A 24,408-nucleotide genomic window follows, 5' to 3' on the forward strand; every position below is an offset into this window, starting at 1 on the left:
TCTTGCCTTTTTTTCAAGTGTATGCTTTCCAAGGCCTGACACGACAATGACCCTATCTAATTGCTTCTCTTTTTTAGAGCCTCCCTATTTTGTTACACACTTGGAACCTCTTGAGGTGTCAGTTGGGGACTATACAACACTGCAGTGTTGTGTTGCTGGAACACCAGAAATTACTGTGTCTTGGTACAAAGGTGACACAAAACTCAGGTCTACTCCTGAGTACAAAATGTTCTTTAAAGACAACGTTGCTACACTTATTTTCAACAAAGTGGCTAGCAACGACACTGGAGAATATATCTGCAAGGCAGAAAACAGTGTAGGAACTGCATCTACAAAGGCTCTCTTAACAGTTCAAGGTGATGATTTTATATTAGCTTGATAAAATTCTTTTTCTCTCACAAAACTATAAAAAAATTGCTTAATGCGGAGTATTTATCCTTTACTTGCTTTCTTCCAGAGCGCAAACGACCACCTTCCTTTGCAAGAAAGTTAAAGGACATCGAGCACCCTGCTGGTTTACCCCTTAAACTTATGTGTCGGCTCAATGGCTCAGAACCCATTACTGTGACTTGGCACAAAGATGGGGTTCCACTGAGCGATGACCACAATGTGCACTCATCCTTTGTAGATAACGTTGCAGTGCTGCAACTGCTGCGAACCGAGATGAATCATACTGGGCAGTACTCCTGCACAGCCACCAATTCTGTGGGCACTGCCACCTCAAGTGCTAGGCTCACAGTGGCAGGTGTGTTGGTTTAGAAAATTTTTGCCTGGATCACAGGCTGCTCTCTCTCATTTCATGCATGCAATGGTATCTGTATGTTGGGTTAACCTTTCTGTGGGGTGTATTACACGGTTTTCTTGTGCTTCCAGAACCCAAGCAAGCACCTGTCTTTGACATCAAACCAGAATCTATTGATGTGCCTTTTGGAGAAAGTGCTGACTTCGAATGTCACGTTACGGGTGCCCAGCCAATACACATAACCTGGTCCAAGGATGGTCGGGAGATTCGAACTGGAGGAAACTTCAATATTACATTTGTAGGCAACACAGCTCACATTCGAGTGCTCAGAGTGGGTAAAGGAGACTCTGGCCAATATACTTGCCAAGCTAGTAATGAAGTTGGGAAAGACTTTTGTTCAGCCCAACTCACTGTCAAAGGTATAAGATTAAATCACCTTTGTTTGTGTGTTTTCTTTTTCTTGGGTAAAGAGACTTTTTTGCCTCATCTTCTACCATTTCTAGTTCAGAAATATATAGCAAGTAGCTTTCAAGACAGCAGACATAAACCGTAAAGTTACCTTCTCCCATCACAATATGTAACAGTAGAAGCCTTTTGTGCCTGCCAAATATCTCTCTCTGGGAACCTGTTTGCAGGGAGAACTGCACTCACACTGCTTTTTATTTATCTTTATGGTTAAGCTACAGTCTCTCTGATATTAATTCATAGTAATTACTACTATATGGAAAACAGTGATAAGTAAATACAGTATCTTGCAATTGTTCGCCAGCAAACTCTTTTAGCTTTGCTGAAGGTTTCAATTGGAGTTCTGAATTGTTGATTTAATCTAGATTATGCATCACTGAATTTCTTCATGCAGAAATATACTTTAAATTTGTGTAAGCAAGTGAAACTATCCCTACCGTGTTTCTGTTGCTCCTGGGGATGAAAGGCTTGTCAAATCTTTCATGGTGACCTGGGAACCCTGTTACCCCTTAAAGGTAACAGCAAAATTTCCCTTGGATGGAGTAACCTTCCTTCGTATGTTTTCTATAGCTTCATCTGTCCAATGCAGCAGGGTCCAAAGTTGGCAGAACATAGTTTTAGTTGTTGTCTTTGCCTTCTTTTTTCTATCTTCTGTCTTTTCTTGAGAGGAAATTCTGGTGGGGATGCAGCCAGCTGCTGTAGCAATCTTTCTTTGTTGTTCTGAAGTACTCTTGTGCCTCCTAGAACTCTTGCTCAGCACTGTAGATTTCACATGGCAAACAGGTATACTGTCATTCTCTACATATTTATTCTGTTCTGCAGAACCTCCCAAGTTCATCAAGAAGCCTGAAGCTTTGCGGTTCGTGAAGCAGGGGGACACAGTTCAACTTGAATGTAAAATCAGTGGCACACCAGAGATCAGAATCGTGTGGTATAAAAATGATCAGGCACTCCAGGCGAGCGACAGGCTGCACATGTCCTTTGTAGACTCCGTGGCGATGCTAACCATCCTGGGTGCCAACACTGAAGATGCCGGGGATTACATATGTGAAGCCCATAACTCTGCTGGCACAGCCAGCTGCAGCACTTCAGTCGCAGTGAAAGGTTAGCAGCATGGCTTCACACACAGCCAGAATCCCTGGCTGCCAGGGTCTGCTCCCAGCTGCACATCCCTCAGACAGGGAGCTGCTGCTGGAGAAGCTGGTAACTGCTGGGACAGTGTCTCTCCATCTGGTCTCACACTGAAATGCTGCTTTGTTTATGCAGCAGAGATCAAGCAGGAAATTGTGGTGGGTGTTGAGCACTGTGCAGCCATTCCCTTGTCTCTCCATTTAAGTCAGTTGAAAGCTGAACAAGGCAAGCTTTTTAAATCACAAGGACTAGATGAATCACCAGCCATGGTGAGGGAGCTGGAAATACTTTTCAGCAATCCCTCTGCCTCCTCTTTATACACAGTGATCCTGACAGGAATAAAATTTAAGACGGAAGAGGAGGCTGTGTAGCTGATTTTCACTGATTGTAGCTGTCATGACGAGAAAGAGTGGGGAGGAAAGCTGGAATGTGATCCTGGAGAGCAGGGAGAGTGGCTTTTGGCGAGGGACACAAAACAATGACTCCAAACAGGTGCAGAAATGTCACATTTTCTGCCCTTTGGACTGCTGGGATTTTTTAGACATCAAGCCAAATATTTAAAAGTTAAATACGTGTTTACAAGAATAAATGTAGGCTCCCTTCCTGAATATGTTGCCTCCTGTTACTCTTCAGAAACCCACCCAGAGAAGCAGGCTCACATATTAAGATGTGATTCTTTTTTTATAGAGCCACCTGTTTTTAGCAAAGTGCCAAGCCCTGTGGACACTCTTAAAGGCTCAGATGTTATCCTCCAGTGTGAGATAGCAGGGACCCCACCCTTTGAGGTGGCTTGGTTCAAGGACCGAAGGCAGGTCAGGAGCAGCAAGAAATTCAAGGTCACAGCAAAGCACTCCGTTGCCAGTCTTCATATTCTCAATCTGGAATCTCAAGATACTGGAGAATATCAATGCAAAGCTATGAATGAGGTGGGAAGCGACACTTGCACTTGCCCAGTGAAATTCAAAGGTTTGTATGCTACAGGATAAACAACATCACTTCCTTCTTTTCTTGATTTTCTTGCTGTCCCTCTTTCAAGCAGGCATGTATGATTAACTGTCCTCTGCCTCCTTGTTTTTACCATCAGAACCCCCACGGTTTGCCAAGAAGCTGAGTGACACTGCAATCTTCATCGGGGAGCCAACAGCTCTGCAGGCAGTGGTAGAAGGATCCCCACCAATTTCAGTTGTTTGGCTCAAGGATAAGGGTGAAGTTATTAGGGAGAGTGAAAATGTTCAAATGTGGTTTATGGACAACATAGCAACTCTTGAGATTGCCAGTGCAGAGGGAACTGATGTTGGGAAGTACATCTGTCAGATCAAAAATGATGCTGGCATGCGGGAGTGCTCTGCCTTTTTACAGGTCCTAGGTGGGTATAGCCTACTTCACAGGTACTATATCTTACAACTTGCAAAATTGCCTTTGTTCTCTGCTTATATCCTCTGCTCACTAGTGTGAGGGTAGATTTCCTGGTGACACACAAATCTTCCTATTTCAGAACCAGCAGTCATCTTAGAGAAGACCGAGCCGATCACGGTAATGGCTGGTAATCCTTTTACCTTGGAGTGTAAAGTAGGAGGAACACCTGAACTTATCACCAAATGGTACAAAGATGGCAGAGAACTAAGGAGTGACCGCAAATACCAAATTACCTTTTTCAACAATATATCTACTTTGAAAGTCTTTTCTGCAGACAGGGGAGACAGGGGCTTATATACTTTTGAGGTGCACAATGAAGTGGGGGACAGCAGCTGCACTTCTTCAGTTGATGTTTCAGGTCAGCTCTATGTCTTTGTTGTTCACATTTGTCTTTAAAGGAAGCTTTTATTTTTCCCCCTTTTCTTTCCACTGAAAAAACCCCCACAACACTAACCTTTCTTTTCCTGTTCTTCTGCCCTGTCCTACTTAGATCGTCTTGTTCCTCCTTCATTCTCAAGAAAATTAAAGGAAACAAATGGGGTGCTGGGATCCTCAGTGCTGCTGGAGTGCAAAGTGTCTGGCACATCCCCCATATCTGTGTCCTGGTTTCAAGATGGGAATGAGATTGTTAGTGGAGAAAAATATGAAATCTCATTCTTGGATAATGTTTGTGCTTTGAAGCTAAATGCTCTGGATGTCACAGATACAGGGGCATATACCTGTGTGGCAGCCAATGTGGCTGGATCTGATGAATGCAGTGCCTTCTTGACTGTACAAGGTCAGTGCAAGGATACGACAGCACTTTCACCAAAATTCTTCTTCCCGCTTCTCTTTCTTCCCTCTGCTTTTCCATGGTTTCTTTTTCATGTTTGTTTTGTTTGTTGGGTTTTTTTCCTGTGTTTTTTTTTTTCTTGACTCAAACCCATTCCAGTTTGCCTCCTTACAGAGACTCTCCTATTAACATCTTTTTCCCTCTTTCACTTCTTTGCGTGATCTTTAGAACCACCTTCTTTTGTGAAGACACCCGATCCCCAGGAAGTTTTGCCTGGATCAAGTGTAATGTTTACCAGCTACATCAAGGGTAGTACTCCCTTCAAAGTGACCTGGTTTCGAGGCATCAGGGAGCTGGTGCCAGACAGCAACTGCTCCATCTCTTTCAATGAGTCTATGGCACAGCTGCAGCTGTACAATGTGGAGCCAGGCCACAGCGGGGACTATGCCTGTGTGGTCACAAATGATGCTGGCAGTGCCTCTTGTACAACCCAGCTCTTTGTTAAAGGTGTGTTTGAGTGTGTGCATGATTACACAATTATCTTCCTTCATGCTCTGCCTGCAGCTCTTCCCCTTCTGTCCCTCTCACTATTGATTTATACCTCCTCACAGAGCCTGCAGTCTTTGTGAAGAAATTAAGTGATTTCAGTGTGGAGCAGGGGAAGTCCATTGTGCTGGAAAGCAGCTACAGAGGCACCCCTCCCATCTCTGTCACCTGGAAAAGAAATGGAATGCCCATTGCGCAGTCCCAACGCTGCAGTGTTACAATTACTGAAAAATCTGGCATTCTTGAAATCTTCAACAGCACAAAGAATGATGAAGGCGAATACACCTGTGAGGTGGCAAATGAGGCGGGTGGGGATGTTTGCCACAGCCTTGTATCCATCTTAGGTATGCCTCACCCCTGATTCTCCTAAGACACCCACCCCAGTGATGCTGTGTCTCTGCTCACCATGCTCTCTCCCTCCCTAGAACCACCCTATTTTGTCACACATCTGGACCGTGTGGAGGTGAAGGTTGGCGAGCCCTTGATCTTGAAATGCCAGATTGGTGGTTCGCCAGAAATCAAGGTGTCCTGGTATAAAGATGACACCAAGCTCAGATCAACACAAGCTTACAAAATGCACTTCAAGAACAATGTGGCAACACTGGCATTCTCCACTGTAGAGGAAAGCAACATTGGAGAATACATCTGCAAAGCGGAAAATAGCGTTGGCTTCGCCACCTCCACAGCTTTGCTTGTTGTTAAAGGTGATGGGCCAAGGGCCACTCTTTTCTGGGGTAGTTTGTAGGAACTCTTTTTTGTCTACAGGAATGGATTCTTAAGAATTTCAAAGTTAATTAATTCTAGGTTGACAGGATGACTTCCTAATGATAGTGGTGATTATTATTGTTTTACAGAACGTCAACTTCCCCCTGCATTCACCAGAAAACTAAAAGATATTCAGGAGGTGGTTGGCGCCCCAGTGACATTTGACTGCCGTATAAGTGGCTCAGAGCCTATCCAGGTGTCTTGGTACAAGGATGGGGTTCTTTTAAGTGACAGTGATAACATGCAATCAGCCTTCTTAAATAACGTTGCGACTCTCCAAATCTTGCAAACTACTATGGCTTACTGTGGCCAGTATACTTGCTCAGCGCAAAATGCTCTGGGGACTGCATCTTCCAGTGCCAAACTTCTCCTCACAGGTTTGTAGCTCACACTTTAATGAAGAGTTTTATGTCTTTACTCTTTTATTACCCCACACCTTTTCCCACTCTATCCTTTGTATGGTGGCAAGGGACGATGGGCATGGAGTGGTAAGGAGGGCTTAGGGATGAGCTCTGCCATGCTTTCCTCTTTGCAGAAAAACTACAACCTCCCTTCTTTGACATCAAGCCAGTATCTATCGATGTGGCACTAGGGGAAAGTGCAACCTTCAAGTGCCATGTGACTGGTTCTGCTCCCATGAGGATTACTTGGACCAGAGACAACAGAGAAATTCGTCCTGGTGGCAACTACAAAATGACACTGGTGGAAAACACAGCCAGCTTGACAGTCCTAAAAGTTGGTAAAGGGGATGCTGGACTCTACACATGTACTGCCAGCAACAGTGTTGGAAAGGATGCATGCGCAGCTCAGCTGGCTGTACAAGGTATTACTGTGGGCTTTAGTGTTCATAAGGTTTTCTTTGCAAGACACACCTGGAAAAAACAGTCCCGAATGGAGATGTGCAGTTAACAACCTTCACAAGAGGCTACACTAAGATGTCTTATTTCACTTAAATCTTATTGTACTACTTAAATAATTATTCATCTTTCTTCTGATCTAGTGTAGTGAGTGATTTTTCTTATCCAAGGGATTTCTCCGTTGAAATTTAACTCTGATTTAGTATCCTGTTGCGCCTTTATGAATGGTCATGTTGGCCAGCAAAATCTAGCTTTCTGAAGTGTTTCTCCAGAAGTAACACACTAGGTTGCCCATGGGAGGGAAAGAAACTGAGAGAAACTCAGCTCACTTATGAGGCTTAAAAGTATTTGTACTGGGTGTGCAACAAATAGTTTTGCTCTTTCACAGACTGAAAACACTGAAAATTGCTGTTCTAGACAGCAAGTCTGGAGGATCTGAGAGCAAACTTGGTAACAGATATCTGTTCCACCAACACTTCACTTCACATAGTGTGTGCATTTAAAAGTGAAATCTAAATTTATTACTGGATCAGACTCTCTTGGTACAAGTGACACTTGTGTATTAGTGCAATTTCCTCAAAGTAGGTGGGAACTATTAATAGCTGTTCTGGGTATCTTATTCTTACTAATTTTGTAAAAGAAGAAATGTAAAATACACTACTTAGATTATGTTGAGGTCAAATTTGCCTGTTAGTTTAGCACTTTCTTTCCTTTTTTTTTTTTTTTTTCCTTTTTTCTCTGTAGGAATTTGGGGGAAAAATATTTTAAGATGAAATCCTTTTACTCTCTAAGACAAATAGCACAGGAAGCTGAACTATCAGTAGCAAGATTTTGTATTAATTGCTTCACAAATGTCAAGAATATATCGAGTATATTCTAGCCATAGGGATTTTTCTTAGTGGGGGTGGGAAGAGTGCATAAGACTGAATTACCTGAATTCAGTAATAGGGATGCTGTATTATGTGGCTTAATTCACAGATTATAGTAAGAAATCTCATCTCTTTAAAGGATCTGAAGCTTCTTTCCACTGCAATCACAATTCTGTTTAATTATAACTGCTGATAGGTTTATTTGACCAGAGTTACCATTCATAAAATGATCCCAACTGACCTTGTCTATTTTCTTACCCTTCAAATCTTTATTCATAAAATCCTGGGTTGGTTTTTTTTTCAGGATTATTATTTTATTTTTTGATCCTGAATTTACATTGACAGTCACTTCAGTCCATTAGATTTTCCCCAGGGCTGATAAATCAGTGATGTTCATTGTTTTCAGCCTATTTCTATAGAGCTTGGTAGGACAATCTCTTTGTGTGTATTGTTTTGCATGTGTTTAATTTGAGCATATGGTGCCTCACTTCTGTGGCCTCCAACCTTTTGCTTGTAGAATTAAGATCTTTTGTTCAATTGACCTTAAAAACCTGCCAGTTTTTTATTAACTTTCACATTTTAACATCTAATGTTCCCAGTCTGTAGTTTTAACAATTTCTTTATGTTCCAGAAACTACTTTACATTCTAAATATATACCTTACTAATATGTATATCCTCATTTTTTGAAAGGAGTGGAATTAGAGTGTAAGTACTCAACAACTGTTAATATGCAGATATATAATCAACCTCCTCTCAAATGGAAATCTGATAGTTAATTGCTAAGGTTCTGAGAGTCCCGATGTTAACAAGCCATTATTTATATTTTTAGAAACTCTAAGGAAGTTCTGTTTCTAACAACACAGGATGTTCTGCAATTGTCCCACCGGTTGAAGTAACCCCAAATAAAATAGATGTTCTTCCTACGCTTTACAGACAGAGGTGCAAAGTGGCACTACATCCTGTTTTGCAGAGAGATTTGTTTGTTGTGCCCACGTTACCACCTCTTGGTTTTACTGGTTATATCATTGATCCATGAGCATTGAGTCTTGTGATTCTAATATCACAAGTACCATAGTCATATGGTAACTTTTGATGAGAAGTGTCAAACCTCCACTCCTTTCTTCTACTTGTGGAACAAAATGTAACCATCTGGTTTACGTTTCAGTCACAGGACATTTAACACCAATTTCTGGAATACTAGTCATCTCATAATTCTTCTCAGCATAATTATTTTGAAGCTCTTTTGTTTGCTATGCAAGTTCCTTAACTTTTATTCCTTACATGCAACTTCATATTTGGCTTTGCATTAAATGTGTCAGAGGTTATAATGCAGAAACATTTATTGACTATATCAACTATTAATCACATCTTAAGATATAAAGCAGTTGCTCTAATGTTCAACATACATGCTTTTACTAATGTTGCTTGTCTGAACAGTTGGATTCTTGCATTTGCATCAGGCATTTTGATTAGTCATGTATTACAAGAGGATATTTCTTAAAGAATAAGTAGTAAATATGTACAAGGAGAGGTACAGTGGGTCAATAAAGTAAGGAGAAACTAATTGAAATACATATAGAGAACTTGTTTACTTCTTATCTAGATTTTGGACCAACCTAAAATCATGTAAAACAATTCATAACCATTGCAAAATCAGATTTTTTTCATAAGTCCCTAAAGTTTACAGTTTGTTTACTTATCTCCCTGCTTATTCCAAGAATCAGTGCAGTTTAAAGCATCATTTCCCCTTTTTGGCTTTCCAGAACCACCAAGGTTTATTAAGAAACTAGACTCCTCAAAACTTGTGAAACAGCACGATTCCGTTAAGTATGAATGCAAAGTAGGTGGATCTCCAGAAATCAAAGTCACCTGGTACAAGGGTGAAACCGAGATTCAGCCCAGTGAAAAATACAGAATGTCCTTTGTGGATTCAGTGGCAGTCATTGAAATGCACAACCTCAGTGTTGAAGACAGTGGTGACTACACTTGTGAAGCTCAGAATCCGGCGGGTAGTGCAAGCACCAGTACTTCACTGAGAGTAAAAGGTCAGAACCCCAGTTCTTTCCTTCCCTTTCTAGCTGTAAGAGTCCTCCTTTGTGGAAAATCTCTTAAATCCCACTTTCTTTTGTCAGAGAGGGCAAAACCTGTCTGACTAGATGACAAATGTTTTGCTTGTTTCTGATCTCTGTGGGAGATCTTTCTTATCCATTGTTTATCTTTACTATTTGACATCAAAACAGTTACTTGAACCATCTGTCCTCTTCAATCTACTTTGCTCAAACAACATAAAGTACAATTGTTTTCTTTTTTTTTTTTTTTCCCCAGCACCCCCCATTTTTATCAAGAAACCCCATCCAGTCCAGATCTTGAAAGGGTCTGATATTCACCTTGAATGTGAGCTTCAGGGCACTCCTCCATTCCAGATTTCATGGTATAAAGACAAACGAGAAATTCGGAGCAGCAAGAAGTATAAGGTCATGTCTGAGAACTACTCAGCTAGTATTCACATTCTTAGTGTGGATACTGCAGATGTTGGTGAATATCACTGTAAAGCTGTAAATGATGTGGGAAGTGACACCTGTATTGGCTCTGTAACACTAAGAGGTTTGTACAAAGATTGGCACCTTCTTGACATTTCTTTGTTCCTGTCATTCTCCTCCTACTTTTCCGCTCCTGGCATGTGTTTTTACTGTTAAATATCTTCTCTTAAATAGCACCACCAACATTTGTGAAGAAGCTCAGTGATCTCACTGTCGTAGTTGGAGAGTCAATTGAACTTCAGGCCGAAGTAAAAGGATCACAGCCCATTTCTGTTCTGTGGTTAAAAGACAAAGGGGAAATCATTAGAGAAAGTGATAATCTTTGGATCTCCTATTCAGAAAACATTGCAGCTATGCGGATTGGAACTGCAGAACCAACCAATGCTGGGAAATATATTTGTCAGATAAAAAATGATGCTGGAGTTCAGGAATGCTTTGCCACAGTGAAAGTGCTAGGTTGGTAGCATGAAATAAAAACACAGAGTGTTTTAAAATTCTTTAAATTTTAAATTTTATTTATAATGATAACAACTATTGCACTGTTGATTTAAAAATGTTTCTGACTTGCATTTCATTGCAGAACCTGCAGTCATTGTAGAGAAGCCAGGCCCAGTCAAAGTTACAGCTGGAGACTCTTGTACTCTGGAATGCACAGTAGATGGCACACCAGAGCTTACTGCTAGGTGGTTTAAAGATGGTAATGAGCTGTCCACTGACCATAAATATAAAATCAGTTTCTTCAACAAAGTTTCTGGGCTTAAGATCCTCAATGCAACACTAGAAGACAGTGGAGAATATACTTTTGAGGTGAAAAACAGTGTTGGTAAAAGCAGCTGCACAGCTTCAGTGCATGTTTCAGGTTAGTTGACTGCTCTTTCTGAGTACATATGATCTTTTGGTTCTTTTACAAAGTCTTCAGATAGCAAAGTAATTATTGTGATTGGTAACCTAAGAGACTTATTGCTTGTGCAATCTTAGGAGTACTTGGCATGCTACTTTGACCGGCATCAGTAATAGATGCCTACCTAAACTTTGAGGGGCAGAAGTTACTGAAAGGACTTGATTTCTTCAGCTTAAATTTACCTGTCTTCTTGGACAGCTGGTGCAATATTGTTGCTTATGAAAAAGAAAAGCAAAAATAAAAGGTGTCCCTCAAAAATTTTGAATGAAAGCTCCAGCATATCCTTAAAAATCAACTATCTATTTTTCAAATACTTAGGTGCATAGCAGCAGAATGCTAATGCAGCTACAGCAAAAGAAAGATCATTCATTTATTACGCATGGAGAACTTTCTGCATTTTAAGACCCTGTATGGTAATTTTTAATTTTTTTTTTTAAACAAATGCAGATCGTATTATACCTCCTTCTTTCACAAGAAAACTGAAAGAAACTTATGGTCAGCTGGGTTCTTCTGCTGTACTGGAGTGCAAAGTTTATGGGTCACCACCTATTCTGGTTTCCTGGTTTCATGATGGACAAGAGATTACCAGTGGAGACAAGTATCAGGCTACCCTTACAGACAATACCTGTTCTCTGAAAGTGAATGGACTTCAGGAATCTGATATGGGAACTTATTTGTGCACAGCAACTAATGTAGCAGGGTCTGATGAATGCAGTGCATTTTTGAGTGTTAGAGGTCAGTATCAATAAAAAGCCGGAGTCAGAGGGCACACATTTATTTTCAGAAAAAATTAATTTTTTGCTTTATTGCATATTTCTCATTACTGTGCTCTTCAAAAGAAGTTCAAATGTACTTCTTCTCTGTTTTATCTGTGTGCTTAGAACCACCATCTTTTGTGAAGAAACCCGAACCACTGGATGTTTTATCTGGGGCAAACATAACCTTTACTAGTATCATAAAAGGTTCCTCTCCATTGGAAGTTAAATGGTTCAGAGGCAGTGTTGAACTAGTACCAGGACACAGATGCAATATCACCTTGCAAGATTCAGTTGCAGAACTGGAGCTGTTTGATGTAAATCCCCTTGAGAGTGGAGATTACACTTGCCAGGTCTCTAATGAGGCAGGAAAAATTTCTTGCACTACACATCTGTTTGTCAAAGGTTTGTCCAGAGTATTGCTTCTTATGCTTATAAAGATGATCTTTTGCCTTTATTTAATTTGTTTTCTTCTCATTGTTCTTTATAGAACCAGCCAAATTCGTGAAGAAAGTGAATGATTTAAGTGTAGAGAAAGGGAAAACTTTGATCTTGGAATGCACATATACGGGTACTCCACCAATTTCAGTGACATGGAAGAAAAATGGAGTAAACATAACTCACTCTGAAAAGTGTAGCATCACCACTACAGAAACATCTGCCATACTGGAAATCCCTAGCAGCAAACTAGAAGATCAGGGGCAGTATTCTTGTCATATTGAAAATGATTCTGGGAAAGATAATTGTCATGGTGCAATCACAATACTAGGTGCGTCAAGACACCATCACTCCACTGAGTTATTTGAACTCTTATGATCATTGTGCACTATCTTTTTATGCTAATGGTGTTTCTTTGTCCTTCAGAACCACCTTACTTCATTACATCCTTGGAGCCAGTAAAGGTGACTGTTGGGGATTCTGCATCCTTACAGTGCCAGGTTGCTGGAACACCAGAAATGATTGTGTCATGGTACAAAGGCGATACAAAGCTGAGAGGAACTGCTACTATGAAAATGCACTTTAAGAACCAAATTGCTACTCTGGTTTTCAGCCAGGTAGACAGTAGTGACAGTGGGGAGTACATCTGCAAAGTAGAAAACACTGTTGGGGAGGCTGCTTCCTCATCTTTGCTTACAGTTCAAGGTGAATATTTCAGTTTTAAAAACAAGAATATGGCCTATTTTTCTTAAGTATGCTCTGCTTTTTTTATAGAACAAAGATTACCTCTTCCTTGTAAAACACTTTACTGTTTCTTGATGTGTAAGATACCCTTGGCACTGTCTTCTACTAACAAAGGCCTGCCAGTAAAGCTACTTGAAAAGTGTCACCACAGCTCTTCTGTAGTGTTACAAGCTTCTGCATCTTCTTTCCCTACGGAGGATATTTCTTTGATAGTTTCCACCATTAGCAGTCCTGAAGATTGAATAGGCTCACTGGGTGAAACTGAGGGCAGAATGGTTATATATTTTCCTACAATCCTTTGCACAGGGCTCTTGTCACATCACATTCAAAATAAATGATATGCTGAATAATATTTTGCATATCTTCTCAAAGACCTCACTGTACAATACCTGTTTTCTTACAGAGCGTAAACTTCCTCCTTCTTTTACTCGAAAATTAAGAGATGTTCATGAAACTGTTGGCTTACCAGTTACGTTTGATTGTGGCATTGCTGGTTCAGAACCCATCGAAGTATCTTGGTTTAAAGATGGTGCACGTGTAAAAGAGGACTACAATGTTCACACATCCTTCGTAGATAATGTAGCAACTCTCCAGATTTTGAAGGCAGATAGGAGCCTTATTGGGCAATATACCTGCACAGCTACCAATGCTATTGGGACTGCTTCTTCTAGTGGCAGGCTTATCCTAACAGGTTGGTGGCCTGTGAAATATTTAATTGAAGTATCTAAAAACTAAGTTTGGTTTTATATATGAATTTACTATTGTACAAAAGATGCTTATTTCACAGAGATTTAAAGTAAATTAAGATTTTAAAGTGATTTTTTTTATTTATTTCTTTCACTCTTCAGAAGGGAAGACTCCTCCATTCTTTGACATCCCAGTTACACCTGTGGATGGTATTATTGGAGAAAGCGCTGACTTTGAGTGTCATGTTTCTGGAACACAACCTATTAGAGTCACTTGGGCAAAAGATGACCAAGAGATTAGAACAGGAAGAAATTATCAGATCAGTTATGTAGACAATACAGCCCATTTGACCATCTTGAGAGTTGACAGGGGAGATTCTGGAGTATATACATGCTATGCTAGCAATGAAGTTGGAAAGGACTCTTGCACAGCTCAACTGACTGTTAAAGGTACTGAATAGATAATACATTATGTCTATATTTTTCTTCCTTCAATTATAAAGAATGTTAGCCCTATTACTGCTAGATAACTTCGAGAAAACTTTTTAGATGTATCCTAAAGTACCTATGTGGAGATACTTATGGGTGTTTTGAGGGGATTAGGAAGGGTCATTAACAATAGTGGGAAGAGAAATAAAATATTATTTGGCCTACTTTCTTTATAGGCTCTGGCCTACTTCTTTTTTATAGGCTTTGACCTATTTCTTTCTTAACTTGACAAAACTCTTGGGGTTTTTTAAATGGTGTTTGGCTTAAATCAGTATAAGAGAATTTTTTTTTCAAATAGGAAAATCAACTATGACAGTGACTGTAAAAGGAAGACACCTGTTGCTCATCTAAGCATAATTTCCCCTTAAAATTATTTCCTGTTTAAATGAGAGCAAATAATTTCACAATGTTCAAATTTTTCTTGAAACATTTTCCTTAGAACTTTTCATCTCAAGTTCGATTCATGGAATTTATTCTTTTTTTTTTACAGAAAGAAAAACTCCTCCTACTTTTACTAAGAAACTGTCTGAAGCTGTAGAAGAAACAGAAGGGAATGAACTTAAACTTGAGGGTCGTGTTTCTGGCTCTCAGCCTTTGACTGTTGCTTGGTATAAAAACAATCAGGAAGTCCATTCAAGTGCTCACTGTGAAATATCTTTCAAAAACAATATCTTGCTTTTGCATATAAAGGCCGTTGAGCAATCAGATGCTGGTTTATATACCTGTAAAGTGTCCAATGAAGCAGGAAGCGTGTTGAGTACATCTTCTGTTGTTATCAGAGGTTGGTTAAAGTCTTATTTTTCTTTACTTCTTGCTTTTCTTTATTTTATTTAGCTGCAAATATATAGGCTCTCTCTTATGGGCTGGTTATACTTACCTTAACAGCAGTAATTTGTCCTGAGATGGATGTGATAAAACTTAGTTGAACTGCAAAATCAAGCAATTCTTTTAGTTTTGTGATTTAAACCCCCATTATTTTTCAGGAATAAGCTTCTTTTTCAATATTTGCTATTGCTGATTTAAAGTGAATATTGAAATCTTTGTAACATTTTTATTGAATTTTTAATCATTCTCTTTCCATGGAATAAGAGGGATTTTGTGCACTTATATTAAGTTTAGGCAGGGTTGACAGTGAATTGTGACAGCATGACACTTCATTATAATAGTCTTGCAGAAGATTTTCATGGTTTTTTTTCTTTAAATAATCTTCTATAGTTTTGCAGCCTAATGGTGCTGTAGTTCTTATACTATTTTTTTACATGTAAAGATTCTTACTGAGTGGATAAAAATATTTCTCTCATGTTTATATAGGAAACATGGTCTCATGCTCTCTTGATATTTATTTCATTTTCTAACATTATGATTGACATTCTTAGACTTCTATTTATCCTCCTCCATTCCTTGCCATTGCGTCATTGAGAGTCGCATGTATTTATCTTTCTCTTATATTCTTGCTCACACTTTCCCGAGTATTCACTCAAGCATTTTCATATTCCAGAACCTAAAAAGCCTCCAGTTTTTGACCAACCTCTTCAGTCAGCAGCAGGAGAGGAAGGTGACACACTCCAGCTTAGCTGTCATGTCCAAGGATCACAGCCAATCCGGATTCAGTGGCTGAAAGCAGGGAGAGAAATAAGAGCTTCAGACAGATGCAACTTCAGCTTTGTCAATGGAGTAGCTCTTCTAGAACTTGCTGCAGTTACCAAATCCGATTCAGGAGAATATGTATGCAAAGCTTCCAATGCAGCTGGCACTGATACTTGCAAATCTAAAGTGACAGTTAAAGGTATAGTAACATGGAAAAAATCAAGGCATAAAATGGAAATGTCAACAAAAATTCTATCCCAGTTTGTTTTCTATGGAAAAAAAAAAAGTTATTAATCTCAATAATCTCATAACAAACAATTTTTATTACTTAGTTCTTTGTGAAAATATATGGTCTGGTAGAACAGTCTATTTAAAAATAATTTATATGTAAATAGTGACATAGTGGGAGATCAGTGTCAGATCAGTAGTATATTATATCAGTATATATTATATCAGTAGTATATTCTTACAAAAAAGAATTTAGTTTCAAATTTAAGAAAAATGAAAGCTAAATGTGTGGAATTACTTGGAGATGCATATTTTATGGAAAGGATCTGAACAGTGGTGTTAAAGAAAAATACAGAAGACATTTGATTGAGCATATGGCCTTGGAGGCTAGTTGTTTCAAGACTGTTACAACTCTGACATTTTAATCTTTTAGCTGAAGATAAATAGTCCTTCCTAGTAGATCTTGCCTTACCATTGCATAAAAGACACAAGAGTTCAGTAGTGTGTACAAACAGTATCTTTTTCACTACATGGGTAGCCACAAGGCTAAGAACTACATAAATGAGAAAAAAAAAATCTAACAGACCACTGATAAAAATATGCAAGTAACTCTTACAGGGTAATATCCAGAAATACACTGAAAACAGAAAATCTCACTAAAAACTAATCCATTTTAGAGAACAAGGCTTCTTATTTGCATACCCACCCGTAAATTTGCAAACATGTAGAGTAAAATTACCTGACTGAAGTTAATGAACAGCTCAATATATGATCCACAGTGTTTAGTCTCATCTGTAAAATACAATTTAAAGTAAAATACAGGTTGATTAAAACAGTATTAAATTATTTTACATTTTTATCACTCGCATAGTATTTTGTTCCATCTCAGGACTTAATTCCTTTTCTTACAATTCCTTCAGAAGCATCATCACGCATGAATATAAACTATTACGTGAAACCATCTGTTGTAACTATTTGACTCTGTTTTTTTAGAAAAACCAGCAGCTGCACCAGCAGCTAAGAAAGCAGAAGTGGAAGGCAAACTTTATTTTGTGTCAGAGCCTCAGAGTATCAAAGTCATGGAAAGTAAGAACTCTTTTCAAAACAGTACCTTCTCTTCTATTTGCCCACACCTTTTGTTTATGTCCCTCTGTCATAAAGAGGTGGAAAGGCTTAGCTTTCCCATTTGCATCTTTCTGCAGAATCTGTTGCAACATTTATGGCAAAAGTTGGAGGAGATCCAATTCCAAACGTTAAATGGATGAAGGGAAAATGGAGGCAACTCAACCAGGGAGGCCGCATTATAATCCAGCAGAGAGGAGATGAAGCCAAACTAGAAATAAAGGACACAATCAAAACTGATTCTGGCATGTACAAATGTGTAGCTTTCAACCAACATGGTGAAATTGAGAGGAGTGTAAACCTACAAGTAGAAGAAAGAAAGAAAGAAGTTGTTGAAGGGGATCTCAGGGCAAAATTAAAAAGGTATATTGAAATTTTTTACAGATTAATTTACTATCAACACAGAAGAAACTTTTTTTCTTGTACATCTCAGGACAAGATATAATTTGAAATATTTATTAAATATGAATAACTGTACTAAAAACAGAAGCACCTGACTAGTGCTAAAGGATTCCACTGCACAAGGCAGTTCTAAGCTGATGAAATTTCTCATCAAACAGCTTTCTAGGAATGAAATGCCGTATATTTAACTTATGCTATTGATTTGCATAGCACTCCAACAAAAAAGAAAGAAGAGGAAGAGCAACCTATTGATATCTTGGAACTTCTCAAAAATGTAGATCCCAAAGAATATGAGAAATATGCTCGCATGTATGGAATTACAGATTTCCGTGGCCTCTTGCAAGCCTTTGAGTTACTAAAGCAAACTCAAGCAGAAGAAAGCCATAGACTGGTAAGATACAGTGTGACTGCAGCATTGGCTTACTTAGGGGTAACATGGTTACTTTGAACAGACTTTGATGTCCATGCTCTGAAGTTATGATGTGTGCAGGAATTTCTGGTTCCTCTTCAGTTCTTTTACGAACAATTCTCAATTTCTTGCATGCTCAAATCCAAGAAGTCTGGCTAAGTCTGTTCTGTCTTCTCAACTTCACTGTAATTGTTAGGATGGGAAGATATGCTAGTTACAGAACAGTTACAGAAAATTGATGTAGGAATTAATTCTATATTGGATAAACATGACAGCTTGACATTTAGTATTCTTTAATCTTTGAGTATATTCTGCATTTTATAGGAAATTGAGCTCACAGAAAAAGCTCAAAGGGAAGATCAGGAGTTTGATGAACTTGTAGCTTTTATTCAGCAACGACTCTCACAAACAGAGGTAATATGTTTTTGGGCTAATCTGTGAAGTATTCAAACCCGTAGCTGAGAACTTGAAACTAATTTAAACTAATATTTTTCAGCCTATTACTCTGATCAGAGACATTGAAAATCAGACGGTTTTAGCAGATGAGGATGCTATCTTTGAATGTGAGATTAAAATTAACTATCCAGAAATTAAACTTTCATGGTACAAGGGAACCCAGAAACTGGACTCCAATGACAAATATGAAATTAGAATCGAAGGTGATCGCCACATACTGAGAATTAGGAACTGTCAGCCTGAGGATCAGGGAAATTTCAGAATAGTGTGTGGACCACACATTGCCAGTGCCAGGCTAACTGTAATTGGTAAGTGTAATTTTGAAGTATGTATTTGAATTAATTTACATTTTATTTATTCCACTCTCTGATCTCTGCTTAAAATGTATGTTTTAACATGCCAATAGAACCTGCAGTTGAACGGCATCTTCATGACACTACTTTCAAGGAAGGAAAAACATGCACACTGACTTGTCAGTTCTCTATCCCAAATGCCAAGTCTCAGTGGTACAGAAATGGGAGACCTATTAAGATAGGAGGGAGATATTCAACACAAGTATCTGACAAAGTACACAAACTCATCATCAAGGATGTTAGAACAGAAGATGAAGGACAGTATACCTGCAAACTTGACAGCCTAGAAACAACGGCAGATCTGGCCATTGAAGGTTTGTGAATATATAGAATCTCTTTATTACAACAGTGATAGACAATTTCTGGAGGTTCCATTAGCAGAACAAATGAAAATAAAAATAATTTCTGAAAGACATGTTCTCAAACTTAGAAATGGACTAAATAACAAATTTTACTGTCCTTTCTCTTTGAAGTACTTGGGTACATTAGGTTTTTTGGCTAAACCATCATTAATTTTTTCCCCTGGCCTGCAAACAATCTGGGTCATACTAGCTTCTATTTTCTTTGATACTCTTATATTTTCCTTGGACTTTCTCTCTTTCTTAATTATTCTTTATCTTTAATTTCCTTAATGACCACTCTTATATAATGTATCTGCACAGCAATCTTGTTATAGTTGCACTCTTATGTCTTCTAATCTTCCTTCTTATATATAAAACTTCATAGAAGATGGAGTTTTCTTACTCTACTCGTTCAAGATTGTTATTACCTCATTATAATTTAGCTGTTATAATTAAAAAGAAATGAGAAGGAACTAGCAAAGGTAAATGGCGTGGTGAGTAATAACGGTATCTTTTTTGTTTCTAAATCCAGCGGAACCAATTCAGTTCACGAAGAGCATACAGAACATTGTTGTGAGCGAACACCAGTCTGCAACCTTTGAGTGCGAGGTGTCCTTTGATGATGCAGTTGTGACATGGTATAAAGGCCCCACTGAACTGAGAGAGAGTCCCAAGTACAGCTTCAGAAGTGAAGGTCGTTGTCATTATATGACTATTCACAATGTTAATGCAGAAGATGAAGGTAAATATGCATGGAAAATCTGTTCTAGTACCGTTCTTTTATCTGATTTTGTTGTCTGGTTTTGAATGATAAAAGCATATAAATACCAACATCCTTGGTTGCTGCAGGTGTATATTCTGTAATTGCTCGTCTTGAACCAAGAGGAGAAGCAAGAAGCACTGCAGAGCTCTATCTGGTAACCAAAGGTTAGCAACTTTTCTAAAAAAAATTGTGGTCATAAATATGTGCAGATTCGTTTGTTTGAAACATGATTCTGGAAAAATCAATCAAGACCTAAAAGAAATCTAATATTCTTTTGCAGAAATCAAACTGGAGTTGAAGCCACCAGGTAAAGTTCATGTGCAAGACTGACACAGGATCCTGTCTATACTCTGTCATAGGTTTAGTGCATTGATCTGCTTTATTTTTTATTTTCAAATATTTTTTTTGCTGGTTACAGTAAGTAAAACCTATTCCTGGAAAAAATATTCCTCATCCATAGATATGTGGAACTGTTTATTCTTATAACTAGGTGCAATGAATACTGTGATAACTCCATCATAAGTGACGTTAATAGGGAACCTATTTTGTACAGTATAGGATGCCACATTTTCTAAAATACCAAAGTTTATTTTTGTTTGAATTACTAAGGAATAGAACAATGAAGAGGTATCAATTAATACATATTATGTCCTCTGCACAACTGAAAAAAATAACCAAGAAGGCAAAATGACTAGCAATCATCTTATGATATGTAATGATTTTCTTTTTTGAATGTTCCTAAGAACCTACTCCAAATGCGGCAAGAATTACTTAGAAATGAAATGCAACATTATACAGTCTGGACAGAAAAGCTTAATACAACCAGTTATCCATTGTTTGGCTAGCTTATTCTTGAGGAGCAAGATACAATCCTTGTGTGTTACACAAAAAAAATTAAAGCACCGTGAACTATTATTCTAGGGGAAGGCATACAGAATTTTTTTATTAGTAGTATTTATTAAGTCAATCAAACATTTTGATTTTCTAGATGTTCCGGATGCTAAGGTTGCAGTTCCAGCTCAAAAACCAGCTGAAGGTAGGGCAATAAACCGTATTTGTTCTATATCTGCACTGAAGCAGAAGGCCAGTGGGAACCCCAGAGAAAAATCTTAGCCCAGTGATAAGATCTATTTAATTGTCCTTGTGCAAATACAGTATGGGCAAGACTTGGCTTGGATAGGCTTCTTTGCTGTGTGAAAGGTGAAAACTCTACACAAGTAGTGGTAGAAATGAAGCCTTTTTGCTTAAAAAGAGTTAGTCTTTCCGTCATGTTTTCCTGTCAGACTGTTGTTCATTTGATCTTCCTTTTATTTCCATCTTCCTCTCTGATTTTTTATTTTCATTTCTTCTTCTTTTTGCCGCAGAAATATCTTTTAAACAAGCTGTCTAAATTACTACCCTTAAAAAAAAAAAAAACAACACCTTATAGAGCCATTCATTGGATTGCACATTTATTGCAAATGGTCTCTCCCCAGGCTCTGGTATTGGACTACAGACTACAAACATTATTCATACTTCTGTTATATTCACTAGCTTATTATGAACCTTAGAAACTCAGTCTTCTTGGGTTTATATCCTGGATAATTTGGTAAATGTCTGCAGTGGCAGCAGGAGGGGAAAAGTTTCATGTTTAGATGGATTACTATCAGCAAAGATAGGAGAGTGAGGGCAGCAAAGAAAATAAAACCTTGAAGGTTTAGGGTTCAAATATGGGTAGAACAGGAATTTCCACTTAAAATATATTTATTCCGGTACTATAGACTCTGAGAATGAGCACTGTGTTTGCTCTTACTCTGTTGCTGCAATAAAATCATATAATCTATTTTTCCAAACCAGAATTTTTTTCATACTCAACTTTTTTCATATCTTACTCAAATTATGTTCTAAATATTTCATTTTTCCTGCAAGCTGCCCCTATTCCTATTCTTCTGCCTCTTGTTCCACCTCCAGAGAAGAAAAAGCCAGGTCAGAATACTTACAGTATTTGAACAGTGTGTACATATTTCATGACTGTTGGGTTTTGGGTTTTGTTTGGTTTTTGGGGAATTGTTTGATTTTTTTTAATTAAAATTTTTAAATGTTTTATTCTTAAGCAGAAAAAAAGGTTCCACTAAAGAAAGTCCCCCAAAAGGTGGTTAAAAAAGGTCCTGAAGAAGTTCCACCACCTAAAGGTATTTTTTCTTTTCTCCTTTTTTTTTTTTTTAACTATTTTAAAAATAGTAGAATTTCCTGGTGGAAACAAAACAGGAAACAAACCTGGTGTTTTGTTTTACAGTACCTTGAATCAAACAGAATTGTTTGATTGCTGTCTTTATGTTAAAAACACATATTTAAAATCCAAGCTGATTAGGACTGCTTAAAAAATAGCCACTTAAACTTTCTGTGAAGGTGAAATAATTTCATTAAGTGTGAACATCCATGCCTTGCAAATTCCAGGCTATGATATGAATAATCAATTTTATTTTTTTTTAAGTTCCTGAGGTGCTGCCAGAGAAGCCCAAAGAGGTCAAAATAACATCCATGGCAAGGAGAGAAGAGGTACATGAAGAAAAGAAGGAAAGATATGAAATGCCCAAAGAAACTTATGAAGAATGGGAAGAAGATTATGGTGAAGACCATGATTATTATGTCAAGGAAGAAGGCTATGATGAAGGGGAAGAAGAATGGGAAGAAACTTATGAGAAAAGAGAAGTGACTTATGAAGAAAAAAGAGTCATTCATGAAGAAGGTATTTTAATTATCATACCATTTTGTTTTTTCTCTTTTCTCATATTTAATCATGTGGCATCAATATTTTGGACCAAGCAACATTTTTTGATTTTATTTTTTTTGTTACAATAACTGGAACCATAATATGCTGACAAATTTTAACTGACACTTGATGATAAGCCAAGGACCCTGGTATGGCAAAGTATATATGCAGATAAAAATTGATACGTAATAATACATTATAATGGGATTGCCAGTGGACTTTGCAGGTCTTTAAAACTGAATATGAGATAGTACTTTATAATGATATGTGTCATTTTTAGTTGTTTGGATGTTTCTTCTATAATGTTCATGTGTTCTAGATAAATTTGATTTATGTTAAAAGTTTCCAAAAAATGCTTTATGCTAGTGGCTATATTTTGAAATTTCTTGCATGATATAACTGTCTTAGGTATTAATAACACGAATGCCTCTAAGAACAGAATTTGTCTCTGATGAGAAACCATCAAACTTGGAACTAAGCAAAATATTTTACTGCAATACTTAGATCTTTAAAACGCTGTGTGTTTTTTCAAATTCATTAAATTACATCATAACTAATACCTTCCTGTCTATAGACCCTTTAGGCAACACATTTTTTATCATTAAGTGATTTTATTTTTTTTTCAGTGGTTCCCAAGAAAACTGTGCCTGAGCGAAAACCACCAGCAATTACAGCTGAAAAGAAGGAAAAGAAGGAAGTAACAGTTCAAAAAGGTATGACTTTCCTGCAAAAATAATAAGAACATGCAGATTAACATCTCGAATGCATCTCCTTCAAGGTGAATGATACTGATTATTCACATTTCCTTGGGAAGGAGGAAATTCTCTTTATGTCGGACAGTAACATGAGCAAGGGTCATGGTAATCCTTCCTCTTCTCCCACCTTATATTCCTAAACTCTCTGCTCAATGGTGGTTGAAGCAAACTGAGAACTGAAGGCAAAATCAAACTGAGCTTCAGTTATCCTTCCTTCTCACTGTTTATTAGCCTTGGGTGTGGGTGTAACTATTGGGCCTGTAAATGCTGCCCATCTGAGAATTGTCCTCCATTTAAATCACTGCATATCCCTCAGGGGAGGGTGGGCACTGAACAGTGCAGAGGATGCACAAACTTTATAACATCCTAAACTTGAAAAGAGCCAGTTCTACCTGGTTTGTGTCAGAAAAATAATTTGCAAGATTATTTAAAAAATAAATCTACCTGAATTACTTGCAGTTGTCAAGAAACCTGTTGATGAAAAAGTGGAGATGACCACTCAGAGGGTTACAGAAGAAAAAGTCAAACGAGCTGAGGGTAACTACTGTTTAATTACCTTAATGTCGTCTTTACATGAAAGTGTTGGCTATTGTTACTTATCTAATCTGCATACCCTTTATCTTTACTTAAAAAGGATCTGATCAATTTTTCAGTCTTTGAAACATCTAATAAAAACTTATGCTGAATTCTTTAGAAATAAGATTAAAAGCTTTTTAGGGGAAAATACTAAATGCAAATGCTAAATACCAATCCTTTAACAAAGGAAGTGAGTATAAAATTGCACTGGGTGAAATACTGTGTCTCTAAGCTGAAAAGGGAAAATTCCCATCTTGCTTAGATTTCCATCTTGACCCATCTACCAGGATGCCTTAGTTAATTGTTTGGTTATGAAATAAAGATTTACCCTTATTCTCTTGGCAACTACTTCCTTTTTTATAGCATTTCCCATTCTGCAGCAAGATTCTATCAACTGCAATTCAATATATGTCAGGAAATGACTTGTGTGCTAAATGCCCTGACTTACCCAGCCCCTTTGGACGGTAACAATAAAAAGAAAATCACATTCCTCTTGCTGCTTTGCATGGTTCCAAGATGCCTGACTTAGCTACTGAGTTAGCTTCTT

At 37.9% G+C, this 24,408-nt stretch overlaps 1 protein-coding gene across 1 annotated transcript in view; it reads left to right on the plus strand.

The window, feature by feature from the left end:
* Nucleotides 1–24,408, plus strand: part of LOC114055692 (titin-like) — a gene marked incomplete at its 3' end in the record, with an annotated part of 131,673 nt that overhangs the window by 67,238 nt on the left and 40,027 nt on the right. The window contains exons 68-106 of the mRNA XM_027880087.1: nucleotides 78–356; nucleotides 458–745; nucleotides 874–1,161; nucleotides 2,030–2,311; nucleotides 3,026–3,304; nucleotides 3,423–3,704; nucleotides 3,834–4,112; nucleotides 4,245–4,532; nucleotides 4,755–5,033; nucleotides 5,138–5,416; nucleotides 5,498–5,776; nucleotides 5,927–6,214; nucleotides 6,373–6,660; nucleotides 9,328–9,609; nucleotides 9,890–10,168; nucleotides 10,279–10,560; nucleotides 10,685–10,963; nucleotides 11,453–11,740; nucleotides 11,887–12,165; nucleotides 12,251–12,529; nucleotides 12,625–12,903; nucleotides 13,346–13,633; nucleotides 13,791–14,078; nucleotides 14,608–14,898; nucleotides 15,616–15,903; nucleotides 16,926–17,018; nucleotides 17,135–17,417; nucleotides 17,667–17,847; nucleotides 18,190–18,279; nucleotides 18,362–18,629; nucleotides 18,728–18,988; nucleotides 19,548–19,757; nucleotides 19,865–19,942; nucleotides 20,059–20,085; nucleotides 20,767–20,814; nucleotides 21,687–21,743; nucleotides 21,875–21,949; nucleotides 22,252–22,506; nucleotides 23,157–23,243. Of these exons, the coding sequence (XP_027735888.1) occupies nucleotides 78–356; nucleotides 458–745; nucleotides 874–1,161; nucleotides 2,030–2,311; nucleotides 3,026–3,304; nucleotides 3,423–3,704; nucleotides 3,834–4,112; nucleotides 4,245–4,532; nucleotides 4,755–5,033; nucleotides 5,138–5,416; nucleotides 5,498–5,776; nucleotides 5,927–6,214; nucleotides 6,373–6,660; nucleotides 9,328–9,609; nucleotides 9,890–10,168; nucleotides 10,279–10,560; nucleotides 10,685–10,963; nucleotides 11,453–11,740; nucleotides 11,887–12,165; nucleotides 12,251–12,529; nucleotides 12,625–12,903; nucleotides 13,346–13,633; nucleotides 13,791–14,078; nucleotides 14,608–14,898; nucleotides 15,616–15,903; nucleotides 16,926–17,018; nucleotides 17,135–17,417; nucleotides 17,667–17,847; nucleotides 18,190–18,279; nucleotides 18,362–18,629; nucleotides 18,728–18,988; nucleotides 19,548–19,757; nucleotides 19,865–19,942; nucleotides 20,059–20,085; nucleotides 20,767–20,814; nucleotides 21,687–21,743; nucleotides 21,875–21,949; nucleotides 22,252–22,506; nucleotides 23,157–23,243 (9,093 nt within the window). The remainder of the gene's footprint in view (nucleotides 1–77; nucleotides 357–457; nucleotides 746–873; nucleotides 1,162–2,029; nucleotides 2,312–3,025; nucleotides 3,305–3,422; nucleotides 3,705–3,833; nucleotides 4,113–4,244; nucleotides 4,533–4,754; nucleotides 5,034–5,137; nucleotides 5,417–5,497; nucleotides 5,777–5,926; nucleotides 6,215–6,372; nucleotides 6,661–9,327; nucleotides 9,610–9,889; nucleotides 10,169–10,278; nucleotides 10,561–10,684; nucleotides 10,964–11,452; nucleotides 11,741–11,886; nucleotides 12,166–12,250; nucleotides 12,530–12,624; nucleotides 12,904–13,345; nucleotides 13,634–13,790; nucleotides 14,079–14,607; nucleotides 14,899–15,615; nucleotides 15,904–16,925; nucleotides 17,019–17,134; nucleotides 17,418–17,666; nucleotides 17,848–18,189; nucleotides 18,280–18,361; nucleotides 18,630–18,727; nucleotides 18,989–19,547; nucleotides 19,758–19,864; nucleotides 19,943–20,058; nucleotides 20,086–20,766; nucleotides 20,815–21,686; nucleotides 21,744–21,874; nucleotides 21,950–22,251; nucleotides 22,507–23,156; nucleotides 23,244–24,408) is intronic.

Source organism: Empidonax traillii, unplaced genomic scaffold (genome assembly GCF_003031625.1).
Source record: "Empidonax traillii isolate 1590-97213 ecotype Southwest subspecies unplaced genomic scaffold, ASM303162v1 scaffold65:size4453928, whole genome shotgun sequence".
Classification (NCBI taxonomy): Eukaryota; Metazoa; Chordata; class Aves; order Passeriformes; family Tyrannidae; genus Empidonax; species Empidonax traillii.